General features: G+C 31.4%; 1 protein-coding gene across 3 annotated transcripts; it reads left to right on the plus strand.

Annotated features, from left to right (window-relative positions):
* The first annotated feature begins 1,317 nt into the window (after window positions 1-1,317).
* LOC130896478 (PX domain-containing protein kinase-like protein) lies at window positions 1,318-23,782 on the plus strand. Of its 3 annotated transcripts, none has more exons than XR_009059576.1 (10): window positions 1,318-1,549; window positions 1,602-1,790; window positions 4,898-4,994; window positions 5,473-5,699; window positions 8,348-8,591; window positions 8,955-9,197; window positions 9,310-9,605; window positions 10,770-10,905; window positions 11,904-12,136; window positions 13,097-23,782. XR_009059576.1 is itself a non-coding variant. In XM_057804629.1 (9 exons), the coding sequence occupies exons 1-9, from the start codon at window positions 1,448-1,450 to the stop codon at window positions 12,083-12,085; spliced, it is 1,716 nt and encodes a 571-aa protein (XP_057660612.1). In that variant the 5' UTR covers window positions 1,318-1,447; the 3' UTR covers window positions 12,086-12,300. The 3 variants fall into 3 exon arrangements, 1 of the variants encoding a protein (XP_057660612.1); XR_009059577.1 differs by having other exon boundaries at window positions 13,500-23,782; XM_057804629.1 differs by lacking the exon at window positions 13,097-23,782 and having other exon boundaries at window positions 11,904-12,300.
* Window positions 23,783-24,630: the final 848 nt, after the last annotated feature.

Below are 24,630 nucleotides of genomic sequence, written 5' to 3' on the forward strand. Positions count from 1 at the left end.
TTTTTAAGAGGAAATCTTTATGCCCCTTCGTCGAGGACTTAGTATTAATATAAAGCGCCCAAATTTTCAGGGATTTTTTTTTAGATACTTGAAACAAAATTTCACGATGGGGCAAAAAAACTCCTTAACGTACACTCCTCCCAAAGGACACTGTTTGTCTGGGTTTATATGTCCCACTTCCCGAAGTATTGATATTACTCCTTCTAGGTACTTATGCTTTTTGATGGAATGGGTAGGTTTGTACATGTAGTGATATCTAAAAGGATCTACTGTGTCTCCCTTTGCTAGAGCTGTGATGTATGCTAAAGCTCTTTGTACAGTATCAGAGCGTTAATTTTCATCTTTCATTGCATGTAGTACCGTATTGTAGGACTTCTGTAGACATTTGGGTATACTTAATATTACTAAAATATTTATCCTGCAATGCAAATTTTAAGGTTGAGAAACAGGAACACTCCCTAGGTAGCAGATCTTAATAATGGAACAGGCTTTTCGCCTTTTACCCTGTGCAACTCCACCACTATCTCAAGACTGTAGGTAGTTGCTGAACCAGTTTTGACATACAATTCTAAATAGACTCAAAAAACAGATCGGAGTAATAATAAACTATTTCTGCATATATTTTTATTATTCGTCAGTTTTTTTACTACCTAGAGAGTTGCTATCTAAATTTATTACTATTAGTATTATTGCTTCTGTTTTTATTTCCATCACCAAAACAACCTTTGCTCTTGAATTAACTTTTTGCCTCTGATATTCAAAGAGGCCAATTTTATGTTTACTAAATTTAAGAACTAATAGGTGCATACATAAAAAAATTAATAAAAAAGTATAATAGAATATGTATACTTAACGTCTTTCTTCTAATAATTATAAAAATGAAAAACATTTATTTTCAAAATCTAGTTCTCCAACACGCCACTGCTGCTTAATATTATTGTCTTCTTTTTTAGTTTTATACAGGTTTGTCTTTAAAGGTATGTTTATTTAGTTATTCTACAGTATTTACAATTTCTCAAAAAAGATTATAGATAATATTGTTACTAGAGTTAATAATATATATTTATGTATATATAAATCTTAAAATATGACTGGAACTGATAGTACCGAGATACTTTATTCAATAGTTCTATTATATCTTTCTATACCAAACATAATAATGTTTGTTATCATATGTCCCAGATACTAAATTCTGACCAATTATTTGAGTCTATGACATTCTCAATAAAAAATATATTTTGATAATTACAATTTGCTGAATGCTTATATTATTTCAGACCATATGACATAAAGAAGAAGTAATATACACAACGTCAAAACGTTTTTAATTGTCAAAATACTGATAGTAAAATCAGAAATGGTAGGGTTGGGAATGATCAATTAGGTTGTATATAAATTATTTCTTAATGGATTTTACACACAAAAATAGGCAAATGAATTCGATTCAATGGCTATTTTTGAGCGACAAACCACCAATAAAGTGTTATTAGATGATACGGAACAATTAACATGTACTATTGAAAACTGGAAAAACGTCAATGGTCACACTGTAATAAAAATTAAGTAAGTTTTGAATTACTTGAATAATTTATCATTTTCAGGAATTTATTATAAAAGTATATAGAGGACCTTTTTCGGATCAAACGTGGAAAATAAGTAAAAGATACAATGATTTTTGTAAGTTGCACAATGCATTGCAGTCTTCTGGGATACCCCTGGAACTACCTCCAAAAAAACTCATTGGAAATATGGACCCACATTTTCTTGGCGAAAGGCAACAGGGCTTACAGGTATAACCTTGATTTAATATTTACTTATGTTTTAAAATATTCTAAATAATAAATACATTATTTTTCTTATTGATAAAGAACAGTATAATTATCAAAATTTGAATGCAAGTTTAAGGTATTTATGAATTTATTTTGATGTTGTTATTCTAAATAAGGTCAAAGTTCATCCTACATTAGATTATCTTAATTTTATATTAAGCTTGCTTTGTATCGAAGTTTGAGCTTAAATTACTTTTATCAAAATTTCACAAGCCACTGGGTAAATTTCAAAATACAATATTAACATATACCTCATTTTCACTTTTTGTCTGGCTAATTACAACAGTAATTAATTTGAAATTAGTATCACACTTTATTTTTCAAATAAGGCAAGTAAATACAGAATGTTGGGCAGCTGTAGACTGACCTAGGTTTGTTTGCTGTTCCCATGCCTTGGTATAAATTTTCCTTTAGTGAATCTCTGCATTATTTAAATAATCAATCAAATTTCCTAAAAATTTTTCTCATTGCTTAAATATTAATGAGGAAAATCTTTTCATGCTGATGTTCATTAACTTTTTTATGATATAAAAAATGAATATTATTATTGAAATTATTGGGTTATCTTATACATTATATACATATTTTACAAAAATATAACTTTAAAAGTAGGAGAGAAATCAGCTGATACGTATTATAGGTTGTCATCCCACCACAGAAGGTGGTGCACATGAGACAAGACACAAGTTTTATATGAAATCAATGACACAGAAAAATTATCAAATCAAAATATAAATCAAAAATTTGCATTTTTAAGCTTTTGAGCTAGAGTTTTGAAAAAACTTATTCCAAGAAAAATGCATTAAAAAGAAGTGAAAGAAAAAATTGATGTAAAGTAGTATTAAACTAATTGAAACAATTTACCAATCTGTTATTCCAGTACCATATTGCAAACCTTCCTCAGCTTCATAAGCTTCATTTTCAACTTGGCATTTTTTTTTATACTTTTGGGCTTTTTTACTGTCCATGGAGCTGCATGGATTTTGTCGGGCTACATGTAGACAATAGTGTTGTTGAGGGTTATTGAAGCTTCTGTTACCATCTTTGATATCTAACTCGTTCATAACTAATAAAATACTTGAACTGTCTTTATTGAACAAGCAAGCAGCAAAGTATGCAGTGATTTCAATAGTCTTTAATCAGCAATGCAAATGTTTTGGAACCTTCACCAAATAGTTAGCATTAGCATTTTGAGTATGGCCTCTTAAACAGCAGTCTAATAAAGAACACTAGTAATTTCTATACAAATAAAATAAAATGCTGTTCCTTTCCCCTCTCAAAAATACATACCTGGTAGTATATGAATGACTACTCGACCGGTCCATTCTGCAAGTCTCTTTTTCAGATGCTGTACTGTAGGGCACTCACTAAATCTCTTATGATTTTTGAATGAGTAAAAATTTTGACATGAAATTTCAAATCTATATTTTAGAATAGTTTTATAAGCAATTCATAAAAAAAATTTTAAAGTCTATTTGCATTTCTCCCTTAACAGTAATTAAAATATATCTGATCAACATTTTTGATTGGATTGCATTTCATATATCTTATTTACCCAATAGAATACCTAGTTTAAATTGCTCCAAACAAAACTGTAAAAAAAGCATGCAGAAAGCCAATTCAGGCAAACCCAGGATGACAGTAGGAGGACATGGAAAATATTCAATTACTTATGTGGAAAAGGGTCAAAAAAGAACATAAAATACATCACATTGTTGAAAAGGAAGGAAAAAAATCACTGAGAATAAAGAAATGACAAAACAGATAAATTAACATGTTGCCAATGTTGAAAGAGACCTGGCTGAAAATATGCAAGGGAATCCTGTATTAAACTTTGAACTGGAATTGATAAAATTACTAAAAAAGATGTAATGGCTTTATTTGATATAAAAGGAAAAACCATAACGGAATTGACAAATAATATACTGGAAAGTGGATATTTCCCTATTAAATGAGAACAACTATGTGGTAGCTGTGTTCAGAGATTTAAAGGAAGCATTTGATGTAGTGGATTTGGAAAAAGTGTGAAAATTGGGATTTCAAGGCAAAAGCTCATACTCAACAAGAAGGAGACACTTAACTGAAGTGAAATGGAGTAACAAGTAGTGAAGTGAGTGTGGGAGTGGGAATTGCTCAGGGTTCTGTGCTAGGTCCATTGCAGTATCTATTACATGTTCACAGTCTGCAGTATGCTGAACTTAAGGTAAAGTATTTTACATTCGCTGATCATACTGTCTTATTATTCTCGGGTATGAACAAGAATGAGTTTGAAATAAATATTAATAGTAATTTTCAACTTTATTATCAATTGTTGTGTCATAATAAATTGACAATGAATATAGAAAAACTGTATATATGGTTATACAACAGGTTGGAATAAAATCATCAATCCGGTAATAAAAATAAATGATGTAATATTAGAAAGAGTGAAACAGTACAAATACTTCAGGTTAATAGTTACAGAAAATCTGACGTGGAAATTACAAGTGGAAAACATAATACAAACAGTGTCTCCAATATTAGGTGCAATTAAATGATGCAATCATATGTTGAGTGCTAACGCTAGGTACTTACTGTGTTGAACCACGTTTAAGGTATCTTATCCCAAGCTATGGAAATGCCACTGTACCACTAAAAATGACAAATTATAGAGACTGCAAAATAAATCAATCAAAATTATATTTGTGAAAAAATATAACACATCTAGTATCTCATTATATCATATTGCCATAATTATAATCTGTGAAAAAAGAAGCACTTCAACAATCGTTTAAGTACAAAAAAGCTCAAAAGTCTCCAATATTTGCAAGTATAACTGCATATAACAGTGTTTTAAGTAAGAAATAGAGGGAAGTAAAAAAACTATGTGTAGGGAATTTGAGAAACTATTGAGAAAAGTAGTGGAATAATAAAAAAGACTAGAATTACTTTATTTATTTGTATTCTGTTATGATTTATAATTTGATAATTTAAGGCCTTATTGTTATCTGTTTAGAGGTCAGAAATAAATGTTTAAAAAAAATTAAACTACTTATAAACACCAAAGCAAAACGATATTTTCTTTTCAGAAATATCTAGACAGCATCCTAATGAATCCAATACTAGTTTCATCTCTTCCAGCTAGATCATTTGTTGATCCAGCAAATTATTGCCAACCATTTAGAGGTAAGTTTGAGGCTTTCCTATTTTCTTTCCTAAGTGACTCATTGTAAATTAATATTCCTATTATGACGGTCACTGTAAGATAAGGGATGTTGGTATTATTGATCATATATTTGTTGAAAATAAAAAGATGATTTTGGTATTGGGATATTCATTGTTTTATCAAAATTGCTATCATGAAAATGATTTTTCATTAAAATAATTCAAATTACATGATTGTTTCCTATTATTTTCATTTGAACGTTTTATAATTAAAATGACCACAATTATAAACAAATATGGTATCAAAAAAATTGATATTTGCTGCTCTGGAGGTCTTGTATCAAAAATAATTTTTAGTTTATTTATAACTTTCATATATTTATGAAAAGATGAAACAAAATGTAATTATGCCCATTATCACAATTTTTATCATTATTTTAACCTCTGTCAATTTGTTATTTTTCATTGATTTGTATAAAAATAAATGTTGATTTCACAGAGTTGGCTTTACAACATGTATCTTTGGCGCTGAGAGGGGAAGTTGGCTGGGAAGTTGTAGGTCCAATTAATGATATGGGTTGGAGATTAAGGAAACATTATTATGAATTAAAATGTAAATCTTTACCCAAGGAAGAAATATTTGGAGGATGGACTGATTACGGTCCCGATAAATATTTGGATGATCGAGAGATGCATGCTGTTTTTAAAAGCATTGGTCAGCTACAGGTAAGTAGTTGCCCCATTGAGTTATCACTAGATTTTATGCCAGATATCCGGAAGTTGCATACCATAAATTTCCTTCAGCACCACAGGATTCAAACCATCAGTTAGCCACTACTGAAACCTAATCTAAACTCAATAGATTATACTGTGCAACCTTAATATAACATACCTCAATAAAATGATTTCCTTGTTTTAACAAATTGAAAAAGTTGCCGTAGCTAATTAATTCGGGATTCCTGCAAGTACATTAGGTACAATTTTATAATTTAAAGATAAGTTTTCGAAAGAAAGTAGTTGGCCTTTAAACAGTAAAAAATTAAAATCATGCCAGTACAAAGACGTAGAGGAATGTCTGTTGAAGTGGTTAAAACAATGTCGAAAGAAAAAGTTCACTATAAAGGGCCCTATCCTTCAGTAAAAGGCCCAGCAGTTTGCAGTAGAACAGGGACATGCTAACAACGAGTGGCTTTAAAATTTCAAAAAACGAAACGAGATTGTTTTTTGAACAAAATTATGGTGAAAGTGGTAGTGTTGATGAAAAAGTATGTGATAAGTAGACAGACAAACTACCAGTCACAATATCTAGCAAAACTTTATTATTCGAACCCGATAAATTTAATGGTGAAAAAAACAGTAAACTTTGCTATGTAGTGCTGGGACGAATTGTACAGAGACCTGCCATCTTAACCCAGTCATCATTGGTAAAATATCAGGAACCATGATATTTTAAAAATGTCAATAATCTGCCAACAAATTACATGTCAAACCTAAGGCTTCGATAACTAGTAATGCTTTGCACAACGAGAAATTCCCAACTTGCCTTCAAACACCACTTTAAAACTACAGCCACTGGACAAAGTTGTAAAATGCATTATAGAAAAGAAATTGTCAGACAATGTCTCAATAATATTGAACCCCAAAGGCCAACTACAATTGTGTTTTACAAGCCATGTGGATGATCGGTAGGCTTGAAATCTAGTCACTGAAAGGACATTGCAGATTGCTTCAAGAAAAGTGGGTCTAACGTAACATGTAAAGATAAAGATGACTTACTACTCAAAGAATTTAATAGGACCCGGCAAAGAGTGCAAAAAGAATTGCACTTTCAAGTGTTTGATGGTTTTGTTACATGATTTTTCACCCCTTTCACACCAAACGAATCCGAATCAAGTTGAATCTGATTGACCAAGATTCGGCTTCGAGCGCTCCGTTTAAATTTGAAGGGACTTTTTTCCCGCCTTCAGACCGGACGAATCTGGTTCAATCAGGTTTGATTGGAGGTCGCACTTGATTCAACCTGTCAGATTCCTCGTCCGGTCAGTCTTGAATCAACAACCATACGAGATGGACGTGGAGATATTAATTTTAAAAGTTAAAGAAAATAGTGCGATTTATGACGTCATAGAATTTCTTCTCATCATTTTGTAGGTCAGTACGTATATGATGAAACATACCAAAATCCGGCCTTTTCCTATTTATGTGATGTATCCACACTTTTCTTGTTTTCTGTTTCCGCCGTTGCCTCCTACGAAACACTATTGCATTTAAAACAACTGCGTCCATGCTGATAGCTCAAAAACAACTAATAGAAGGAAAACAAAAAGAAGATGAAAGGATTTTCATAGATTCAGGTGGATTCAGCTGGTGTGAAAGAGTAGAGATGACGAATCAGATTCAACTTGATTCGGAGTGATCCAGATTGATTCGGATTCGTTTGGTGTGAAAGGGGCCTTAGATAACACCAAAGATTCTTCATAACTTAAGGTTGCCAACCTCAAATTTAAAAAAAAACGAATTTAGAAGTTAGTTAGTTATACAAACAAAGACAATTCAGTTGAAAAACTGGTCGCATTAATAAAGTTGCAATAGTTAAATAAATATCTAGTACAAACAGGTGAAATAAAATTCATGTAATTGAAATAATAACATATTTTAATAAAAATATTTGAGTAAAATGATACGAGTTGAAAAATAGTTATTATAATATAAAGCAAACACTTTATTATAACTTATTAATATTTACTATACTTATCAACCTCATTAATTTCCTTCAGTATCTATAGTTAAGTACTGTTGTCAGTAGTAATCGATTTTTTTATTCTGTCCACTGTGAATTTATGAGGGAAAAGACTCTCTCGACATTAGTGTTATGACCAGGTATACTAAATACACATTCAACCACCTTCTGTAGTTCCGCACACTGTTCCTTAGAAATGCATTGCTTGAAATATGTTATATTATGATCTTTTACAAAGACCAAAGATTTTTCAATGTTCTTCCAATCTAGCAGATCAGACCCTGTTAGATCAATCCAGTCGAAAACCTAACCTAACCCAACCTAATCTAACCTAACCTAACCAAGTATTTTTCATGGGTATTCCTTTCCTTCTTTTCTTCTATCTTTTTGCTTCTATCACTTTTCTTACTAGGCTTTGTGGAGTTCCTTTCTTTATGTGTCTTTACCTGTAAACTGAACTGTAAATTATATCTTGGCAATTATAGAGTATTTTTTAACTTTTAACAAAATTAATACGTAAATTGATATTCTTTTTATAAATTGAGAATCTTTGAAAATTATTTTCGGAAATTAAATGTTCAATTCCACTATTTCTATGCCCCATAAGAAATATTTGATATTAATTAATTTTTAGCATCCATATATATATCCCATTGAGCTGTGTTTATCTACCGAAACTGGGGCATTGGTGGCTCGATTGGCACATAAAAATGGGACATTGAGAGATCTCCTTTCTGGAGCTAAACCGAGACAATCATTTTTAAAAAAATACGGAAATCCCAAGGGACATAAAACACTCACGGCAGAGCAAATATCTTTGTATGGTCGGCAAATATTAGAGGCGTTGAAGTTTTTACATGATAAAGGATTACCTTATGGTGAGTATTATTATTTTTCTGTATATTTGGAAATGTGTAATCATATTATACTAATTAATAAATTGGTAAACTTGTCCGACAAAATAAGTGACGCGTTCGCCCAGTTCGACGACCGAAACACGTCAATTTTGAGCCTTATGGGTTCATGCTTATAACACTTAAAATTTTTTCTACAATCTTAACTAAGACTATTATGTTTTGGTTTCAATTTTTTGCAATATTTGTTTTTTTTTCTCCATTCAGTTTCATAATAAACAAAAATCAACAATCTTTTGTTTAGTTTTAAAAAAATGTGGATGATAGCCGATGGGCTACATGGTGATCTTCAAATAATGTTTTTTTTAATAAAATTTTATATTTAAGGTCATTTACACACTGGAAATATCATTATCGATAACGATCGAGTAAAACTTCTGGATATAGAAAATGGAGTATTGGGTGTGCCTTCATTTTACCGACCATATTTTATGCAACATAAGAAAATAAATAATTTAGAAGCCATAGATGTCTACTGTTTTGGACACGTACTTTACGAAATGATGTTTGGGGCTCCGTTGCATGAAAGCATAGTTGATAATATGCCAAATTATCCTGTAACTGAACTCAGTAAGTATTAATTTTCATCTATGAGATCTAATTAAATCCCTCAAATTCTCTCAAAAAACCTTTATGTTTTTATTTAACGAAGATTAATATTTTGCATTGCTTTGTTTTTTAGGAGATCTACTTTCTCGAATACTGTCATCGGAAGGATGCAAACATGGTTTACCGACCATAAGCGATCTCTTGTTTGATCCATTCTTCTCGGTAGTTCATTTATCATTTTTGCCCACTGACAAAGCTCATTTAAAACTTGCCACTTCAACGAAGGAACAATTAAAGCATGCTGTTCACAAAATTGAGGAAAGGTTGAGGGATGAACAAAAAGTTGTCAGGAGTCAAAAAAAGTTGGTCAAAGTCCAAGAGATGATGAGTTGTGAAGAAGAGAAAAAGAAACAAGCTAGACACAAAATGGTAAATATATGTTTAATCAATTATTTCTGGTATACCCTTTTATGTTCTAAAGGATTTTGTTGATAATCAAAACAACAAACAGAGGGTTTCTAAGTTCATGAGACAAAATTGACTTTATCACACTAATCAATTACCCTGTATATGTGCTTCTGGTATAATCAGCAATTTAAATTGACTTGAAGAGACAAAAATCCTACACCTGAAAAGGCATAAGGATAAAGCAAGAAAAAGGAAGAAATGTCACAAGTTGTAACTCTCTTTTTATCGTTGTGTGCTCCGGGCAGCGTCAGTGAAGAAAATAAAATACTCCAGGGGTCAGTATGTTGATGACGAATATGCTGAAGCCAGTTGAACAGTTTTTACTCGCCCTTACTTGATTGGTAACCTGGTTATTTGCTGGAAGTGTTACTTGCGAAGCTTCTGAGGTACTGAGTCAAATATAAAAGTGAAACAACGGTTAAACACAATTTCTTTTATTCAAAATCTACTCCTGGTTTTGTCTTCGCTGTAGATTAAGTTGTGGACGGGCTGCTGGTTCTTCGAGAACTGCCTTTTTCTTCCAAATATGCGCGGATACCGATTGGAAAAATATTTCTACTTACAATGGAATTCCTTGGTTGGCTTCTTGCTTTCGACTTGGTACCATCTTTTATTGCTGTTAGCGCTTCCTTTTCTCTAGCGATGAGAAAGGGGGAATCACCTTGCTACTGTTCCTTTAGTTGAGAATACAACCCTTGTAAAATAGTAATTTCGAGGGAGAAGTATAGTTTATATTTAAACTGTCTGTTTCTTATTGTACTCGAATTAGACAAACATTTTTACGTTGAAAAATAACGGAGATATAAACTTTTTTGTAAAATACGATTTTTTACTATTTTTCTCTAAGTATGTGGCATTATATATTAAAAAAGAAAACGGTATAGAATTATTCTGTAATTGTACAATCATTACACTTGATGATACATCTACATTTTAAATAGTGGGAAACATTTGCCATTTTTTTTATTTTTTGTTTTTTTTATGAAACTCCAGAATGAAACATTATTTGTAAGCAATTTTTCATTAGTTATGTTATTTTTTATGTTCTTTCATTCATTTATTTGTTATTTACATTTTTTGGTACTGCCAATAAAAGCACTTTTTCTAATAGCAACAATTTTTTAGGAAAGATTAGCTAAGGAACAACATAAACACAACAGAAGACTGGAAAAGGCTAACAGTATTAATGGTGAGAGATCTGAAAGTGTAAATAGCAGTGGAGCCACTTCAGTTGGTACATCCACCCCTCCCTCGACGACTGGTAATGTTATTTTTCTCTTAATTTTACCTAAATTATATGGTGGACAAGATTTGATTTGAGAATTAATGATTTGTAATTTTAACAACACCTCATCATCAACATTCATCTCTACACAAAGAAGATGGAGCTAAAAAAATATCCTTTAAGTTTGTTTTTCTATATGTTACAACTAAAGTTGTTGAAATTTATTGCCACCTATCATTTTTTGAAGAAACAATACCATCGATCGATGTATCATTGTATTGGTCTCTAATGTCAAAGATACCATATGATATGTCGACTAGCAAAATTTGAAACCAGTTTCAAATGAATACAAGTTTTATAACGAGTATTCTTGGTCTCAGGTTGGTTTGCTTCTCTTTGGTTATTCCTAATTGTCTTGTGATGGTATACAATACAGTTTACTGAACGTTGAAATAATAAAGTAATAATGCTACCATCACATTATTGTTGCTATCGCTTGAAATATTTAGAGGAATTTAAATGTGAATATTTCATAAAAGATGATTGACAACGATTTCAGGTTAAAACTATATTTGTAGAATAAACAATTTCAACAGCTATGTTTGATTGTGGTATTTTTGGGTAAATATTAAAGAAAAATAAGAGTTTAGAATTCAACATGTGCGTTTGATTTAAACAGAGTCGAACCTGAGATCAATGCATATCAACATTAAAAGTTTTTTATTACATTCTAGTTGGATACGACTGGTCTGATTGAAAGATTTTTTACTGTCAATATGTAAGATTAAAATTTTCTGCTTCTTTTAATAGAAACAACAACTTTCCTCATTTAGATTTCTATGTTTTGTAAAATTCTACAATTCACAAAACAATTTTAAAGTAAAGTAACCTTCATCCTATAAAGCTATATGACCCATATAAAACTGCTTACCATATAGCGTTATACCATGATGGTTACTATAAATATATCAACTATTATTTTTTTAAATTGTGTAATGCATATTTCTAATAGATGTTTTAATTTTTCATTTTAGGATATAATGTTCCATCGCCACCTCCGCCTCCTCCACCGCCACCTGTGCCGCCGATAGGTGATGACATGCCATCACTTATCAATGGATCTTCTGTTCCTACAGGGAATAAAGACCGATCCGAATTACTAGGAGCCATTTGCAATTTTAATAAATCTGCCTTGCGTAAAACCAAAGTTTCTTGAATTTATATTAAAAGAAGGGGTACAGCGGGTAAAGTCGCTTTTAAACAGCATGTGAGTATGGACTAATAGGATTTTGTAATACACATTATAATAAAGTTTTATAAGAATAACTTTGATAGGAAGTATAACATTATCGAAATCAAATGAATAAGAGTATATTTCAGCCTAATATTTCTTTATACCTAGCAATAAATAAAAAATAATTTTCATTATTATTATTCATTATTATTTTTATATGCCTGTACATTTTAACCAGTGAACAAACTTAGCATATAAATATTTTAAAAGTATATTGACAGATGAGAAAATAAAAACCAAAACAATACTGTGTCACAAATATATTTCTGGAAATATATCACGCGATAATAGTACCAACAATAGCATATGCAGCAGAAAAGAACAAAAAAAGGAAGAATAACCTATAATAAGAACAAAAAAAGATTAAAAACTAGAAAAACTTACTAGAAATAGGTAGTTATATCTTGAGAATGAATAATCAGATTAACAAGACCAATAAGGTTATAACCACCATTAAAAAATGAATAAGGTGACCATGAACGAAATAGAAAAACCCTGTAGAAGAACTGGATCAAAAGACGAAAATTGTTTAGAGCAATTGAGAAAGATAGCAAAAAACATTAGATATTAAAAGAAATGGGTACAAGAGGGACTAGCACTTTCATCCGATATCTGAAAAAGTACAATTAAAAATATGATATGTATCATATTTATTGTTCAATCCACTTATTTGCCCCTTCAGCTCAACGAACGGTAAGAATTATATTCACGAATTGTCCGCAATAATTGTTTATCGTATTCAGGATTCGCCTTTGAATTTACTATAAAAATCTAAACCACGTCCACTCTTATAATAGGGATTTCCAACTTTAAATAATTGTTTTTGAATTCCTCAACACATTATTTGAAATTCTCATTCTAATTTCACTTTGAAACAAGCATCAAGGACTTTTACAAAAAATGTATGTTTAAAAAATTCTAATCACATTTCAGCTCGTCCCTTACCTAATTGTGACTGAAAGAAGCAGTACTGAAAGAAGAAGTAACAGCGTTTCTTCTGCGGCCGTTATTATAAAGGTCGCATTTACCTTTATACATTAGACTCACAAGCTGGTCTTATACTACTTTAAATATTTATTGAATGGATAAATCTAACGAACAAGGATGTAATTAGAATTTTTATTTTATGCCATTTTTATTCTATGCCATTCGCATTAAAAAAAGTATTTGTTAACTAGTTTTTTAGTAAGTTTTTAAGTTTTATATTTCTCATTAGATATTTTAAACAATTTAATTCGATTTATTAAAACGGTTGAAGTCAAGCAAAAGAATGAAATAATACAATACACATTTAATTTTATATTACAATAATAAGCGTATTTTGATCTTGTTGTAGATAACGGCGTAGACATAACTAGTAGCTTTTTTTCGAATTTATCACTATTTCCAGTTTCTTAAAACTATACAGTCACTTTTATGTTAATTAAAATATCTGTATTTCAATCAAATCTACTCAAAGCTAAATATATTTGTTGGAGGCAGATGGTGAATTCGGCCCGCGGCTGAAATAATTGGACATATAGCCATGTGTCCATACTAGATATACCAGATGCCAAAAAAGACATACTATTCGGCATCTGGATACCATTATTCGAACACATCCCAAAATGCCTATATACATCTGATGAAGGCTGTAAAATAAAAATGATATTAAAACCATGTTTGAATGCAATTAATTAACAACCCGAAATTCATTTCTTGCATATAGTATCTCTAAAGTTGGTACAAACCCTCTTTCTCTGATAATATAACAGCCAAAACATTACGAGGAGCCAAACGTCCTCTATCGACATCAGGAATCTTTAACAAAATGTTCTGTCCAGTTTCAATTTTGGGAAATTTGTAGCAACTTTGATATAACATTTCCTCTGCCTGCTTTTTTAAGCTATTAACACTTTCAGAGCGATGCTGATTTATTGCTTTCAAGTGAGCTTCATTCTCTCTAAAATAGAACATTTTATTATTGTGGTTATCAGAGGTATTATTATTATTATCACTTTCAAACATATTTGCAAGACTATTGAATATTTGATTCACAAACTATCTGTCATTGTCACTATGCATTAGACAGGTAGCTCAGGTGATACAAAAAATATCCATTAGGTTATAGACAACTTCTTCGGCTAGTTTAGTTTCCAGAGCTCTTAGGAACACAAATTCAGTTGAGTGGTCTTGTTAATTCATTATAAATTTATAGGAACATCAGATTCATATCAATTAAATCCCCTTTTGTTAAATCCTGTCGAAATTATTGGTTTTACTACCAAACCTTTCTGCTTAGATTTTTTTAGCTTATATATAGAACATAATGTTGAATATTCTTCAATGATACTTCGGGGAAAATTACAATAGGTTTGTTCTTGGTAGCTGCACTTGAACTGTACTGAACTAGACTAGTGCAGGCCAGTTTATAGTGTATAGAATTAGTTCGATCGGATACAAAGAATGATATAGTTCAGAGAGAAATGGAGTATTTGTTGTATTTGAGATTATTTGATGTGCTTCAGGCCTTGTAGTATTAACAATAATGGAAGACGATTGAGTACTTTCGTCCGATGACGAAGGTGTAGGGCCACCGTTTCCAGATTTCAATTATTGCACTGTCTTGCACTGCACTGGTTGAACTGACTCTAGACCCAGTACAAACAGTACAGCGAACTGGGTGAACTAGCTCTCTTGCACTGCTACTAAGAACAGCGACACTAGCGCTGGTTCTGCTTCAAAGAACGCTTTAGTATACACTTCCTGAACTAGTTCTGCCAGTGGAGCTACCAAAAACAAATCTAATATTTTTTAACAATTTTTTTTTCCATACCTAATTTTTTTTGTAGCTAGTATCTTTATGATTTCATACCTATTTAGACATCTATAATCTTGGCAGCTCAGTTTTTCATTGCATTCTTTTTTTCTCATGCTATCCTTCACTTGACTTGAAATATTGCTCGGTAGTCAATACGGTGGTAAAATGATTACCACTATTTTTCTCAATCAACGTAATGAGTTTTTTTTTTCAAAAGTATGCTGATCAACTAAATGTTGATCAGCCTCCATTGTTACAATAAATGATTTACTCACAAATTTTTATGAATAATGCAAAAACCACTGACAAACAAACTGCACGTTAGCACTAATTTAAGGTTAGGTTGATTTTTTTTGCAAATTAAGTCAAAAGGCGAATTTCGGCATCTGGCATGTCTAGCATCTGCCTCCAACATATTAATTCTACCAACAGCCTAGTGAAGGATCTTATCCTTATATTATTGGCAAACCTTTTTTAATAAATATTTGGAATTGTTAATTATAAAACCAAAATAAAAAAAAATTATTCTTGATCGTTAGAAATGTTGGTGGATATTCTTACCAGAGAAACATTTGTAAATTAATTTTTTGTACGTAAAATTTTTTGTTTTTATCTATACAAGTATTCGATTATATAATATATATTCGATATAAGTTCGATTCTCTAATCATAATAATAATACTAATCAAAGGTTGCCCTTAATAATTTTACATTTTTTTATTTAATCATTATTTAAAATTAACGAATTTCTTTTTTGCATTGCATTTTTACAGTAAACTAATTTTCACTTACTGTTATGTCCTCAGTATTAACAGTAAATGTAAATAGATGCATTCCACCAATTACCTTTTTGTGTACTAAATCTGGTCTTTTCTCACTAGGAATTTCGCGTTTTAACCATAATTCTATTACCTCCATTTTCCTTTTTTTTTTTTTTAAATAGCGAATCTCATGATTATATATCATTTATTTATATTATGGCTTCTATTCACTATTTCCCGTATATTCCTGTAGAGGAGCAATTCCTATATTAGGGCCCAATCCAACAATCCTCCTATTAAAATTTTCCTTATCCTATCAAATTCTAGTAAATCTCACATTTAGGTAAACGGTAGAATATAAACTGCTTCGGGGAAATTGTGAAAGTATACAGAACTTTTTGATTACTATAGATTCAGTTTAGATCAGCGGTCGCCAACCTTTTTCATGAGTTAATCAATTTCGAAAGTTTTGGAATAGAGAGTGAACTACTTATCTGTAAAATATGTAATACATTTATTAACATCAAATAATAAAAATACTGCTCTTACAAAATAACCAGAGGTTTGTTTTTTATGGTAGTGTTTCTTCAACACTTTTTTGGTCCCTTGTTATTAGGGTTAAATCATCAGCATATGCTATCATTCATTTTGATTTATTAATGATACTTCCATCCATATTACATGTCCTTATTATGCCATCTGACCTTATCTCATGTTTTATTTCAAACTCCTTAGATGGCCATTTGGTCTTTCTTTTGTCATTACCCTTTCCCTAAAATTTAGCATAGTTATTTTCATTAATTTTCATATTAACTTTTGGATTATGTCCTTTATAATGGTCCTCCTTTTCAGACTGTCGAATGCTTATTTGGAGTCGATGAATAAAATTTGCAATTCCAATATTGTGCTTATAACATTTTTCGATCAATTGTTTTATAGTGTCAATGGAATCCACTGTTTTTATTTTGTCTAATATCTTTTTTATACATACCCAAATAATAAACTATTTTGTAAACAATTCTTCAACTTTTCTTGGTTTTGTTTTCGTTTTTTCATATACTTTATAATTGTCCTACATTTCAGACTGTTGAATGCTTGTCGATGATTAGCAATTACATTCTAATGTGCTCGTAGCATTTTTCGATCACTTGTTTTATAGTATGAATGGCATCTACTGTTGATTTTTATAGTCTAAAACTTTTTTGATATACCCCTGTTTCTGGTTCCACAACTTTCAATATTTTATTTATTATTATATATACAATATTAAACAAACTAATCCAACTATAATTGCTACATATGCAGGGATTTTAAAATTGATACAAATTTTTTTCCCCATTCACTTGATAAAATTTGTTAGATTTTTATTTGAAATTTTACTTTAATTCAGTTTCAGTCTCCAATTTTTTTCACATAAGTAGTATTTTTACTTTCTGGATACAACTTCCCTTATCAGTTTAATAATAAAATCATTTTCAAGTGTATTAAAGTAATTTACAGACTTTACTATTTCATGAGTATGATCTTTTTCATTTTTACTGGTGAGCCACCCCCTGTTCCCTTTACTTCCTATTTTTCAAAAGCTGCTATCTTTACTGGCTTCCGTTTCCTATTCAAAATTAGTTCAGTTTTCGATAATTGGCACTAAATATGAAGAAGAAGAAATGTTTACTTAAGCCAACTGCCAAAGCCAAATGATATTTAGAAACTTCTAATTCACTATTGGTATTTTTTAGTTAATTCTATGCTGTACCTATCATATTATACATTCATTTTTATTGTCTATATTGTTAGTCAAGGGGACAAGATTAAATTTGTGTTTTGAATGTCTTTCAATGTGGTAAGAAAATTTCATAACGACATTTGTACATATTATAATCTCTGGTAAAATCGTATCTATAAAATGAATTTTTTCATAAATGATTACCGGCTCTGTAACATTTAGAGTTATTGTATATATTAAATTTAAGGTATATTTGTGATAAATAAATATGTGAATGTAACTTTTATTGATTAATTTAAATCAAATATCTAGTATAAAATTTGTTACTACCGTCTTGAGTGATGGGTACAATGTCAAATTCTATTCTTTTCCACTAATTTTAATAATTGTCTTTATTCTCTTCTTGTATCTTTAACTTTAATGTTCGAAAATGTTTTATGGTTAAAAATTATGGTGTAAAAATTCACTATGACCCATTTATAGCTTACTTAAAATTTATTTCTTCCATACAATTACTACTGTGGCCACTCAAATCTAAGTTGGTTTTTGCCTTGCCAACAAGTTACGTCCATTTTTTAAAGAAGAAACTATGAACAATGCATCGAATTATATTTTTTGTTGTATCATCGAAGGTTTTTACAACTCCTGGACGACCTCCATGGTGAGAAGAGACTATTATTCCAGTACTTCTATATCTAACAACTCCAAAAAAAAATTAATTTCATAGAAAAGTGTTATTTTCGATGACCTACCCAACGTTTTCACAATTTTAAACACAATAGCATTCACCTTTGTCTTTATTGAGATTTCTTTATACAAATTCAGAATGTTTTGCTTCTCCGTAGACGATAACTGGCCATAAATTGTAAAGCCCCCCTATTTGGGGTGCGAATGATCTCTGCTAATACTTGGGTCATTTTTCAAATTAGTCCCGACAAGAATTGTTTTCATATTTTTATAAAATAATAACAAGAACGCAAGAAATAACAAAACGTTTACAATTTATACAATTGTCAATCATAATACGAGAACCGTTTTTTTCAACCTCCGATCGCTCCCTGCAGACGCTACGCGGACAGAAGAAGACGGGCATGCGCTGTAGGCGACTGCTAAGCTCTGGCACTACAAACTTCGCCATTGTTGACGTCAGTCGGCGTTTTCTACAGACTGAAGGCCGTAGTGCTGCAGAAATCCATCGGAAAATGATTCGTGTGTATGAGAAAAACTTCATAGTGATGGTGTTGTGCGTGAATGGTGTCGTAATATTGTGCATTATGAAGGGGGCCAAGGAAGCAAATCCGTCGTTTGAGATGACCTGGTTCACCGAGTTGATAGAATGGTTAAAGAAAACCGCAGATTCACCATTACTGCTTTATCTATGGAATTTCCAGAAGTGTCAACATCTGTTTTGTACTCTATTGTTACTAAACGGTTAGGCTACACTTTCTTTGAGTATTGAGAGCATTTCCACATATATGACAAATGTATCAATCTCTTCGGTGGTTATGTCGAAAAGTAACCGTAAGTGTACCAATCTAATAAAATTATTGTTTTATATGAACTTGTCTTTTATTCATAGTCTATCGGAGGTTGAATAAAAAACGACCGTCGTATATGTCAAAAGTGCTGCGATTTGACCAATCAGAAATCTACAAAATTGTCGACTTAAATTCAAATACTCTTAGTTTAAAAACAGGGTATAGTAACGAATATATCTTTACTCCTTCGAGGTGTATCTAAAATTGTGCAGTACACAGTCAATGTAAGAAATGTGTAATGTTTTCAGTAACTATAAATTTCTGATATACCAAGGGTCTAGGACATTGCTGAAGCAGTGCAGAATGTTCTCCAATAAATACAATGTACAAAAATTGTTATCTATCCCTATGGTAACCTTCAACAAGTATAGATCATATTATTTATTCATATGTTGGTATTGCATATTAGTCTGTACATATTTTGAAGTCATAGTTTCATTAATTAAGAGACATGTAATCTTTCAGTGAATTTAAATAAAAATTCATCTGTCAACTTTTATAAAATAGAACCAAGTACTCTTATACACGCTCCTTTTAATGATCTTATTATAAGTGAGGCTTGGCATTGCAAAACTCACTGTATCCATTATTGGAAAATTTTTTTCCAAACTCATTAATCACATCTAAATAGCGATTCTGATAAGAAAATTTAAACAGGGTTGCGGAATTGTTTAAATTATATCATTTCAAAGTTTGATTAAAGTGAGTTTTGCAGAGAAACTGTGGATAAGGAATAATTTTTCACCGTCATTAGATGGATAAAGGAATATTTGCACGAACACAATTAAAAATGTATTAATGTAAAAAATTAGATAATTTTTATAGTAAAAAAGCACTCAAAAAATACAACCAGCATTAAAGTTGATAAAATTCATTATTGATAAATGTTTTAAACTCTTACTGCATGATCCTCCTCATGACCTTCACATTTACACTCACCTTCAAGTGCTAAATTGTCAGAAACTATTGCATGATCAATAACAGTTTTATAAAAATTGTATTCTTCTAAATGGCGCCACTCATTTCCAAAGTGCTTGGATAATAATTCGTCGAATGTCATTAATCTTGTCTTGTTTCACATGATTTACTTCATGTAGTTTAACTTTTGATATGTTGATACCCTTCTTAGAAACAAACTTGAATTGGCCTACATCTGAGTTGAAGAGAAGCTCTCCAACTATCGAGAAGATTTCTTGAATAAAAAGCGTTTTGCTTCGTTAAATTGGAAATGCCATCTAGCAGGCGTCTTGAAGTAAGCAGCATTGAAACTTCTCCAGTCGTACACTCAACTTCTTCTCCCAGTTTCGATACTGTGCAATATTCAGAAAAAATTGAATGGTATTCAGAAGGTAAATAGTAAATAGGTAAATAATTAAATATAAATAATCTCGATTATTATTTACCCTTTACTATTAATGCAAAGACTCTATCGGGTGGTAAAAAAGAGTGTTCTGTAATAGGAAACACCAATTCAATCGACTTAATGTTGATTGGTGACGCATTGCAAAAAAAATATGTTGAAATAGCTATCATTATCGAATTTCGGTTCTGTCCTCCACATCAGCACAGAGTATTATCCTTGAATAGGAGGTCAAGTCCAACTATCTCAGGAGGTGTAAAACTGCTGATGCAATTTCGTTTGAACTTTTTCTTCGTTTAAGTTCCATCCAAATATAGCAAAATATGTTGTCCGGTGTGTTTGAAAAATCCCGTCACAATGGTGAAATTGTAAATATACAATTGTCTCCAGTAATACGCACTTTGGTCTTGAATCTTTGATAAAACCAACTTTTTTTGACAGTCGAATGATATAATAAGTAGGTCGCTTTGTTCGTCTTTTAGCTCGTTATAAAAAGCTTTGTACCTTGCTTTGAGAACAGCATGTTCGATAATCTATTATTTGTTTCTTGATCATCTCTCTTTATTTTCCCTTTGAGCTCAATGCATCCGTTATTGGTGAACCGAACCCTATGTTGTATTCTTATCAGGAGTTTTGGAGTGACACCCATTTTTCTCGTGTGGTTCAGAATCCACCGTTACCTTTGATATTGGAAAAATATGGTTATAGTGAGTTTTGCAATGCCACGCCTCAAGTAAACTGTATTAACAATATAAAATTTCTGATATAATACTATTAATATTTATTGTAATATCAAATATTTTGTAAAATAAATGCTTTAATTTTTGTGCCTAGTCCAATATTATGTCTATAAAAAGTAACTCTCGCACATTGTGATTTGTGACATTTGGCACTAAGAATACATATAAAGTGGGGCCACATAATATAGTTTTATATCGAAGCACTGCTATGTGTAAATGTCATTGTTTAGAATTTTTCCGATTATCCAAACGAAATAATTTATATTTTGTTATATAGTGCGTAATTAACAAACTTTTTATGCCAATTCATTAATCGAAATATTAATTATTTCGTGTGAGTAGTTGTAATGGTACAGTATACAACACGTGCCGTAACTTAATATTTCATATTTATGTAATATGACAGAATCTTGTGAAATATTTTATTTTCCGCACTATCGTAAATGTGTTGTATCAGTATGTGAATGTTAATTCATAATCTTTTAGATATCGTTTTGGAATAAAAGTAGTTGGATGTTTTGATAAGTAGTATTAGTATTGTTCAAATAATATTTGTTAGAAATACAATTTTTATGTGTGAGCAAAAGTCTCTTGCAAAAAATCTATAGCTTCCATTCTTTTTCTGATTTCAGCATCTCAAAGCCATAGTCTTAACATTATAATAAATAATCTATGTTGTTATATTTTGGTAAAGAAAAAATATCAAAGGAAACAATGAAGAAAAAAAAATAAAGAAAATATAAAGTTAAATTATCAAAATAAAAACTTATCTCATCAATGTTTCCTCCTCTGGCCCTAATAACAGCTTCCAATCGCTTTTTCGTGGATCGAATGAGTTTCTTTACTCCATCTTGTTCGATGTTAACCCATTCTTCAGTAAGAATCATTTTGAGGTCGAATTCCGTGACTGCTGCATGATTTATCGCGCGAACTTTTCTCTTGAGTTAATTTCATAAATGCTCGATAGGATTTGAGCCCGGGCTTCGCGCTGGCTTATCCGTAGCAGCAATTTCGAAATCGTGTAGATACTGCCTTATCCAGTATATGGACGGGCATTGCCCTGCATTAGCATGAAGCTTTCGTCGATAAATCTGACGTAGGGTACGACGTGATCCCCTAAAACCAACTCAATTTTTGCTTCAATTCCCGCCCAAATAATCCAGGAACCACCTCCAAAAGCCACGTTTCTCCAGGTCTGCTGTAGATTCTCCTCTTGTATCGCTTCAATGCAGGCACACTCTGTTTTCGTCTGATATCAGAACGAAGCCTCAGTGTTCGTTAGTCCAATTAAAGCGTTCTCTGGCAAATCGTAGACGAACTACTCGGTGGGTTGGGGTAAATTTGGGGCCAGTAGCTGGACTTTTTGGCTCAATGTTAGCTGCCTTAAGTCTCGTTCTATCTGTCAAGCCACTGCTCGTGTTTCTCTGAGCTCTTGTTGGACTTTAGTGAGACCTCTATGATCTGATTACAATCTCTCTCGGATGTGCACCTTTTTCTTCCGGATCCTCGTCTACAATGGAAGTTACCAGTCTATTAGTAAACAGAAGACTAACTCATAGGATTATAACTCAGGTATAATTCTTGTTTGTTGTTAAAGGAGGTGTATATCGGTTGACGTTTGATAGCTAACTGATAGTGGTAGGTTGGGTAGATAAACTTTTATAAGCGTAAGAAATACAATTTTTATGTGTGAGCAAAAAGTTTCTTTCAAAAAATCTATAGCTTCCATTCTTTTTCTGATTTCAGCATCTCAAAGCTATAGTCTTAACATTATAATAAATAATCTATGTTGTTATATTTTGGTAAAGAAAAAATATCAAAGGAAACAATGAAGAAAAAAAAATTAAGAAAATATAAAGTTAAATTATCAAAATAAAAACTTATCTCATCAATGTTTCCTCCTCTGGCTCTAACAACAGCTTCCAATCGCTTTTTCGTGGATCGAATGAGTTTCTTTACTCCATCTTGTTTGATGTTAACCCATTCTTCAGTAAGAGTCATTTTGAGGTCGAATTCCGTGACTGCTGCAGGATTTATCGCCCGAACATTTGTCTTAAGTTCATCTCATAAATGCTCGATAGGATTTGAGTCCGGGCTTCTCGCTGGCCTATCCATAGTAGCAAATCCGAAATTGTGTAAATACTGCAGTACGGACCTGCAGTATATGGATGGACATTGTCCTGCATTGGCATGAAGCTTTCGCAGATAGATTAAAACCCTTTGCTGAAAGAATAATAGGCGACTACCATTATGGGTTTAGAATTAGGATGTCTAATACTGATCAGATTTTTAGTATCAGGAATGTTTTGGAATAGCTTTTTGAATAAAACATCAAATTATATCACCTTTTCACAGATTTCAAGCAAGCATATGATTGTATAAATAGAGTAAAGTTGTACATGGAAAATAATAAGACCTGTTGAAATAACTGGCAGTCACAGAAGTTGAAGTGTAAATAGAGGCAAAGCTTCCCAACCAAAAGTGAGAAAAGAAAAGGTGATATACTGTCAATTACCTTCGTTTGGAAAACAGGCTTTCGTGGGCGTCGTCCATTGCTTGAACGTTCCTTGGGCTTTTAGGCCGTCGCACACTGGGGCAAAATGGTCCTATACCTGGCAATAAATTAGGAACTCTGTAAATATATGCCAATTTTGATTATTATTAAGTGTTATTACTACAAATAAAACACACAGTTAACATTTTGAGTTTTATTTTAATTCAAAAAGACATTATCGTAAGATATAAATGTTTTCTTTCAGTTATTTATTTATTTACGTGATTACATATCCATACAAAAAAGATACAGCTATTAGATTTGATCATCTTCAGAACCAAAAGAGCTATTCTTGTCATCGCTTTCACTATCATCGTTGGCGTCATTAATGTTGTCAAAACCACAGTGTTCCAGAAGTCCCGGTTTTAATAAATCCCTTGCTTGTTTAGGAAGGCATTCAATTATTTTCTTTTATTGGTATCCAGTAGCTCTTAAACTCATTTTAGTGACATAATTTAATATATTTATTGATGTAGTCTATCAACTGTTTTGTTTGTAGTAGTTTCGTTCGCTCGGAATTAGATTCAAATGGATTCCTATTAGGAATCTCTCCATCTTCTCTTATTGTAAAAGAAATTGATGTATCAAGCCACTCAACATTATTTTTGAGAAACCTTTTTTCTATCCTGAACGCTTTCATCCAGCGCGATTTAAACTGTGATTTGAAATATGATTAAAGTTTTATTCTAGCGCTTTACTTTTACATTCCGTTCGTTGCATTATTGCATCTTCTAAAAATTCAAATTGTTCATCAATTTCATTTTTATTTGAAATTCTGAGAATAATGAAAAGTTCAATTTTATGCAAACAACAGAAAAGTGTCTAAGTAAAAGCTGCAGGGATTTCAAAGAAATCGCACGGACAGAAGGACTTTTAATTAATAAGGATAAAACGGAAAATATTTTGATAGATAAAGGAAACAGTATAGCCTTAGATACAGTAAATATTGAATTTGGTTTTGAAAAGGTGACGGAATTTAAATATTTTAATC

This window comes from Diorhabda carinulata, chromosome 7 (assembly GCF_026250575.1).
Source record: "Diorhabda carinulata isolate Delta chromosome 7, icDioCari1.1, whole genome shotgun sequence".
NCBI lineage: Eukaryota > Metazoa > Arthropoda > Insecta > Coleoptera > Chrysomelidae > Diorhabda > Diorhabda carinulata.